The sequence below is a fragment of the Penaeus japonicus genome, unplaced genomic scaffold (genome assembly GCF_977035675.1).
Source record: "Penaeus japonicus unplaced genomic scaffold, GWHDUDI00000001_assembly GWHDUDI00000018, whole genome shotgun sequence".
NCBI lineage: Eukaryota > Metazoa > Arthropoda > Malacostraca > Decapoda > Penaeidae > Penaeus > Penaeus japonicus.
The window spans coordinates 16915108-16923084 of record NW_028234420.1 but is presented as its reverse complement, the minus strand read 5'-3'; the positions used below and the strand labels follow the sequence as shown (position 1 = coordinate 16923084).

Genomic DNA, 7977 nt, shown 5'->3' with positions numbered 1-7977 from the left:
AAAGTGTTTTAAAGTTTTATAATACACATCAGTTTCATGAGAAACCAAAAGAAATAGCAATGTACTTTTAACAGCTATACAATAACCACAACGTAAATAGCAAATGAAATCTATATGGAGACTGACTCTAGAAAAAAACTTAATCTGCATAGGTACAAAATTGCAAAAAAGGTATTTGTTAACATAAATAACAGACTGCTTCCTTATTGGGAATCTAAAAAGACATATTTCACTACTGTATTTGAAGCGGACCTAAATATTCAAAGCATTTTGCCCTGCATAGTTTTAATGAGGTGAATGGGATGTTTAGATTATCAAGTTAAATTGTGGGTTATATTTATATATCAAATATCTTCATTTTAAATTTTTGCCAAACATGTGGTTGAAAAGTGTCATACAATTTGTTAATCTATCAATCTATCACTTGTGGGTGATGGTTCTCATGTACAACACTAAATATTTTCAATACTCTCAAGTTTCTTAATTATCTGAACAATTTTAGTCTAATCTAACCAAACCTAACCTACTTCAACCTAACATAACTTCCTGAGCTAACATCCCCAATCTTAGCCTAGTCTAGGCTAGCATATCCTAACATAGCCTAGCCTAGCCTAGCATAGCCTTACTCAAGACTAACCAGTGAAATTCTCGAATGAATATGCTTACATAGTGGAAATTATTTGAACTCTTTGAGTGTCAAAATGTATGACCCACATATACATATTTAGTTACTGGAATTCTACCTTTGGTTATAAATCCATCATAAATATGTTTGAAGGCATAGTATGAATACATACTGGATGTATTCAATCATAATATCCAACATATGCTTAGCAATTGTTCAAAAGGAGAGAATATCAGCAGCAGTCTCTCTCTCTCTCTCTCTCTCTCTCTCTCTCTCTCTCTCTCTCTCTCTCTCTCTATATATATATATATATATATATATATATATATATAAATACATGCATCCTACTAAATGCATTACATTCCTAAGACACAGAGAAGACCTAAGTAAGAATGGCGACTTAACAAAATATACAATAAACGTTTAGAAGTCCCCAACATATCCTCTGCATCTCTCGGCTCAACAACAAAGACCAACAAGCCTCCATTCTATATATTAAAGCAAGAGAGAGCTATCCTTTTCTTGAATAATAAGCGCAAGCTGCATTTTGCCAAATTATACACATTGGAGGTTTGTTGGCCTTTGCTAGAGCAAGCAGCATAGAGACCGAGGAAACGGATAGAACACAGATAATGCAATTGCAAGAAAAAAATTAAGCGTAAACCGCTGTCGATGTCTTCTGAACATTAATCAGATTTAGCAAGATGCTGCAGATGCATTTTGCTGCCCTCAGATACCGAGGAGAATTCCGTTAGATAGAATAATTTCCAAAACAGATGCTAAATACAACACATCCATGCATTCCTTCACATTGCGAAAGCATTGTTCATTCATTTCCACTATGGTATAGTCTTTCTAATTATTAAGCGTCAGAATATCGTCAGAAATTGCTAACAAAGAGAATAACCGCGTGCATCATTACCACGACAGTCAAATGCCGCAAACAGACACAAACCACGCAAGGACTCGAGTCACAATCATTTATTCCCAGATTGCCACAATTAGCACGATAGGCGGGACTTTCCCCGAGCGTAACCCTAGCCTTGAAATCCCTCTCGCCAAACCGTTCCAAAATCCTAACCGACCCGGACGACGGCACACGCCTCCAAGGGCGCCACAGAAAGCGGACGCGAGAAGAAGGGGGTTAAGGACACCCCCGCGAAAACTAAACAGTGCAAGGGACGGCCGTGGGGACTCCAGGGGACGAATCCCCAAGCCGCCCTTGGGGTCCCTCCTACTCACCCGTCGGGGGAGAACTCGAGGTTGAAGACGCCGCCATGGCCCGTGAATCCAGTCTTGGGGTCGTGCTCGATGGGGTCCCAGAAGGTGCTGGGTATCATGGACGAGTACAAGGACCTCCTGATGCCCGACTCCCAGCCTAGGGTCTTGCCCAGGCCCGTCTCCCTCCTCCTGAGCTCATAGTCGGGGAAATAACTCCCGTGGAACCTTCCTGTCTTCACTTTGGGCATTTTCGAGGACGTCCTCCTCCTCCTCCTCCTGCCAGCCTCTCTCTCTCGCGCAAGGAACCTCGAAGTAGGACTCCTTGCTCGCTCGCTCTCTCTCCCTCTCTCTCTTCCTCTTTCTCTCTCTCTCTATCTATCTCCCAAGGAACCTCCTCCTCCTACGATCTCTCTCTCCCTCTCTCTCTCTCTCTCTCTCTTTCTCCCTCTCTCCCAAAGAGGAACCTCCGCGGCGTGGGATCTCTCCCTCTCTCCCTCCTGAACTAGGAACCTCCGAGTGGGATTTCTCTCTCACACAGACACACGAACCCCTCCTCACTTCCAACTTTTCATTGCCAACACAAAAAAAAACTTTCCAGCCACAACACAAACAAAGATTTCTCAAACCCGAACATGAGGGGGGGGGGGGATTTCGGAAACGGGAGGGATTCTCTAGTCTTTCTCTAATTCATTCTTGGCTCTAAAAGGAGGTTGGAGTGTCTCCTGTGTGGGCCACGAGAGGAAATTAACGGGGAGGAATGGTGTGGCATGTTACAAAACGAATAAAGGTTTTATCACATTGCATTTCTCAAAATGGTGATCGTGATGGCGCGGAATTCAAATACGTGGCGAGGCGAGGAGAGATTTTCGATTTTTGTTTTATCTTTTTATTGCTTGTGTGGGGTTATTCCTTATACTGTCAGAATATGTTGTATTATGAGTATTATTCTTGCATATATGTTGGTATATATGGTATATATTTTTATGAATTACCTATTATTCATATGCTAGGTGTTCTTCTAAAACTAAAGAAGGCTCGATATTTTAGCTTTGAATTATCTTTCTAGTTCATGTGATTTATTATTATACATTTATTAAGTTATAGCACAAGTAAAACGGCTTTTAAATATATCAAATTAATGACTTATGGTTCTGAAAATCTAAGCAAACAAGCATGTATCTTAATATCTTATCAGAGTTCTAATTTAGCATTTTCTTGTGCTTTCAAATGCTACATGAAGTTATAACCAATTATAACCGCCATATCAATATATGTTTATTTTAATGTTTCTATGGAGCTAATAAGATGCTAGTTAATTTAATTTAATTATAATTCGTGTGGATTTTTTAGTTCATGTTGCAAGTAGTCATATTATATGCCCAGATTTTATATATGAATTACTGATCCATTATTTAATTGATATGTCAATACAATTTGAAATTTGCACCAATTCAATTCTCGATAAAAAAAAATGTTCCCTGTAAATATTATTATTAATTCATGCATCCTTATGTTATAAACAATTTTTGCGCTCTGGGAACACTTTCATTATCATTTTTCAAAACTAAAGCTTACCCTCGAAATTTGTATTGCGTTTATAATCAACCTAAAATCAGACGAAAAGATTAATCATAGCAAAATAACATGAACGTGGCATCTATTCTCATAACAATCCACGTGGAATGGGAACCCACGTCTCCCAGAACTCAGGTCATTATAGAGCAACTCAAGTAAAAGTCACGCGTTGGAGAATATCTTTGTATCTTATCTATAGCCACATATCTGTCCTTGTGTGATTATGTCGTTCTTAATTGTTGGAGAGAGAGGGAGGGAGTGAGTGAGTGAGTGTGTATGTGAGAGAGAGAGAGAGTGAGTAAGAGAAAGAGAGAGTGAGTGAGAGAGAGAGTGAGTAAGAGAAAGAGAGAGTGAGTGAGTGAGAGAGAGAGAGAGACAGACAGACACACAGAGTGAGTGAGAGAGAGAGAGAGAGAGGGGGGGGAGGGAGTGAGTGAGTGAGTGAGTGAGAGAGAGAGAAAGAGAGAGTGAGTGAATGAGTGAGAGAATGAGAGAGAGAGAGAGAGACAGACAGACAGACACAGAGTGAGTGAGAGAGAGAGAGAGGGGGGGGGGGGGGAGTGAGTGAGTGAGATAGAGAGATAGAGAGAGTGAGTGAGTGAGAGAGAGACAGACAGACAGACAGAGAGAGTGAGTGAGTGAGTGAGAGAGAGAGAGCGAGAGACAAACAGACCGAGAGAGAGAGAGAGAGAGCCAGAGAGAGTGAGTGAGTGAAAGAGAGAGAGAGAAAGAACGAGGCAGAGAGACAGACAGAGAGAGATTATTGAGAAAGCGAGTATTGCACAGTCTTGTATATATTTGCATAATATTAGGGTAATGATATGGACTCAACAACAACTGTTATATATTTCGAGCACAACATCGGTACAAATGTTTTCATAATGTGTTCATAAAATTCCAAAATCACAGTAAACACGTTACAAATATGATTATTATCAGTTTTATCTATTTATCAATTACGAATTCTTATTTTGTGAACTAAAAAAAATAGGTTTTTAATATTGCTTGATAGTAATAAAGGTCACGTTAATCCTTGTGATAAAATAACACATAATGGTATATGCGATACAGAAATTTATAGTAAATAATTGAAATTGAAATGAGATGAATTATCTTCATTATCATAATTAGATTGGTGATTAAAACTATATTCAAGGGAAAATAATGATGATTGTGATTATGACAATAATAAAGCAATCATTATTATAATGATTATTAGCATCACTAATTCTGAACTATTATTGACATCATCATGAATGTTATTGGTACACTAATTATCATTATCATAATCAACATTGCTATTGTTCATAATCATAATTACCATTCACATAATTATCATTATCATCATTAATGCCAATATTGCTATCATCATTATCATCATTACCATTTCCATCCTCATCATAATTACTATTCATCATTATCATTATTCATTATCATTATTCTCATTATCATCATAATGACAGTAATGATAATAGTAATAATTGTAGAAGAGAAGTAGTGACTAAAATTAGAATATCAATATTTTTTCCATTAGCAACTATAATATTTGTTATCTATTTTATTTATTTTATTCATTATCGTACAAGTTACAACATAATATTAATAAAGATTATGATAATGTTTCATCTAGACATTCCAATAAAAATAAATTATTATAATTTATTTTATCACATATCTGTCTGATCGTTGCATTTTACCAATATCAATTATATATTTTATACTTTCATCATGGTTTTTTTTTTTTTTTTTGTAAATTAATACGAAACGAACGACAATGCTATTACACGAAAAAATATAAAAATAAAACATGAATTGGCAACATAACAGGATACGGTACAATGCATCGCGACTCGAAGTATCATATGAAACTCAATCATATATTTAACATCCCTCAGTTTGCAGTATGACGTCATTTGGTTACTCAATTTTGCCTTTTAATATCCCTCCCTCCTTATATATTACAAGAAAACTTTGCTGTCATATTGCATTAACTTTCTCTAAAAAATAAACAAACATTTTACACATACTTTGTTTACAGCTTAGCTTACATTAGCCCTATTAGATTTAATATTTAATTAAAAAATAATAGATACATAAGATATATTGCCATTTCCTTTTAAAAATACCATTAATAAATATCTGCACCCCCCCCCCCCCATTTAATTTACGGTTAAGGGGGGGGGGGGGACTAACCTAATATTTTTGATAGATTAAAACATTAATATATTTCCATTTGTGTGACACTGGATTCTCAATTACAAAAAAATGACAGGGAAGTGTTCTGCACGCTGTCGTAAATAAAAAAAACAGCTTAGAAAATAACTTAGAAGTCACATTAATGATCTTGGCACAAAAGATCACGGGAACCTCAGCACCTTAGCTAATCGTTAGGCCGTTAGGAAAATATAAATAAAAATCAGGTGGTTAACATCCATACCCCTTCATTTTTCTGTATTTTTTTTTTTAAGCAGTTGATATTCAAATTGGCGCAAATAGTGTATAACAATCATAATCATAAGCACAAGTATTATAATTCCTTTTTAATGAAGTGATCAAACTCAAACTGACACATCCAGTCTTTATTAAAATTATCATCATCATCATTTCATCTAATTATCGATTAATTTAATCTATTATACACATTTATATTTTCTTTTAATGATTTCGAGGGAAAACAGCCAGAGGCTTTTTTTTTTTTGGCGGGAATGCTATATATATTTTTTTCTCCTATTCTATCGACGCCCTTGGCTGATTTGAAGCTGGTCTGTCTTTGAATTCAATCCTAATAGAGGACTGAATTCCGTGCTTCTTTGTAGCATCAACTTGACTGATTAATAGACCTATAGTTCTCATCCTGTAGGTATGAATAAGGATAAGTAATTTCACAATGCGAGATGAATAATTGACTTTAGACATCACATCTTCAGAATCACGCATTTCAGGTAAAGAAGTAAGATCGAAGCGTCAGTTAAATAACAAACGTTGTGAAATTACAATTTTTACTTATATCCATTCTGCATTTGTCACAATGAATTCTGTACATCGTCACACTGTCTCCTTTAGCCTCGCCTACCCAGCTACAAAACTTTCGAATGATTTAATAAATACATAAATAAATTGCAGCCATGTTGGTGGACGTGTGAGACGATCTTGAACTAAACCTTTCTTATAAGTGGCGACTGCCTAAGGCACATTGTTGTGAAATTTACCATTCGTGGGCTAAGTTTTTTTTAAAGGGTTTCCCCTTCTATGAAAAACCGAGGCGGTTTTTAAGAGACATTTGGCGTTGGCCATGAGGGGGAGAGATATAAACAGGCAGGGAGAGAGAGAGAGAGAGAGAGAGAGAGAGAGAGAGAGAGAGAGAGAGAGAGAGAGAGAGAGAGAGAGAGAGAGAGAGAGAGAGAGAGAGAGAGAGAGAGAGAGGAGAGAGAGAGAGAGAGAGAGAGAGAGAGAGAGAGAAGAGAGAGATAGAGAGAGAGAGAGAAGAGAGAGAGAGAGAGAGAGAGAGAGAGAGAGAGAGAGAGAGAGAGAGAGAGAGAGAGAGAGAGAGAGAGAGAGAGAGAGAGAGAGAGATAGATAGAGAGATATATAGATATATATATATATATATATATATATATATATATATATATAAAGAGACAGAGAGAGAGGGAGAAGAGATAGAAGAGAGAGTTAGATAAATAGATAGAGAGAGAGAGAGTTAGATAGATAGAGAGAGAGTTAGATAGATAGATAGAGAGAGAGGGAATTAGATAGATAGATAGATAGATAGGGAGAGAGAGAAGAGGGAGAGGATAGAATTATAGTTAGATATTAGATAGGAGAGAGAGGTTATCAGCTAATTACAATTAGATATCACGTGGCAATTAAATCCAATTTACTAGTTCCAAAGACGATACTGGCAATTAAATCCAATTTACTAGTTCCAAAGACATAGCTTTATGAGACCAAAATCAATTTATGTTGGTCAGTAATGTGTGTGTGTGTGAGTGTGTGTGTGTGTGTGTATGTGTTTGTGTGAGTGTGAGTGTGTGTGTGTGTGTGTGTGCGTGTGAGTGTGCGTGTGCGTGTGCGTGTGCGTGTGCGTGTGCGTGTGCGTGTAGGTGTGAGTGTGAGTGTATATTTGCCTGTTTGTTTCTGCGCGTTTGTCTTGGGTTTACATCTTAAAAAATCATAATGATAGTACCTTCATCTAATCAGATATACGTAAAACCACACACAAAATATAAAACAAAATTAATCGACGAATTCCCATCTATTCCCTCCTTCTCAAACTCTCCCCCTCTTCATTCTTATTCTTCTTCCATTCGTTCCTTCCTTCTTGCTGTTCTTCCTTCCGTATTACTCTTCTTCCTTCTTCATTACTCTTCTTCCTTCCTTCCTTATTACTCTTCTTCCTTCCTCCTTACTCCTCATGCTTCCTTCCTTCTTACTCTTCATCCCTCCTTCCTTCCTCCCTTCTTACTCTTCATCCATCCTCCCTTCCTTCCTTCTTACTCCTCATCCCTCCCTCCATCCCTCCATCCCATCCATCCATCCATCCATCCATCCATCCA

The 7977-nt window shown here is 37.1% G+C and overlaps 1 protein-coding gene across 1 annotated transcript in view; it reads right to left on the bottom strand.

The window, feature by feature from the left end:
- The window catches only part of LOC122265989 (DDB1- and CUL4-associated factor 10 homolog), a 20589-nt gene extending 17918 nt beyond the window's left edge, over positions 1 to 2671 (bottom strand). The window contains exon 1 of the mRNA XM_086546710.1: positions 1868 to 2671. Coding sequence (XP_086402836.1) covers positions 1868 to 2094 — 227 coding nt within the window. The 5' untranslated portion in view covers positions 2095 to 2671. The remainder of the gene's footprint in view (positions 1 to 1867) is intronic.
- Between the last annotated feature and the right edge of the window lie 5306 nt (positions 2672 to 7977).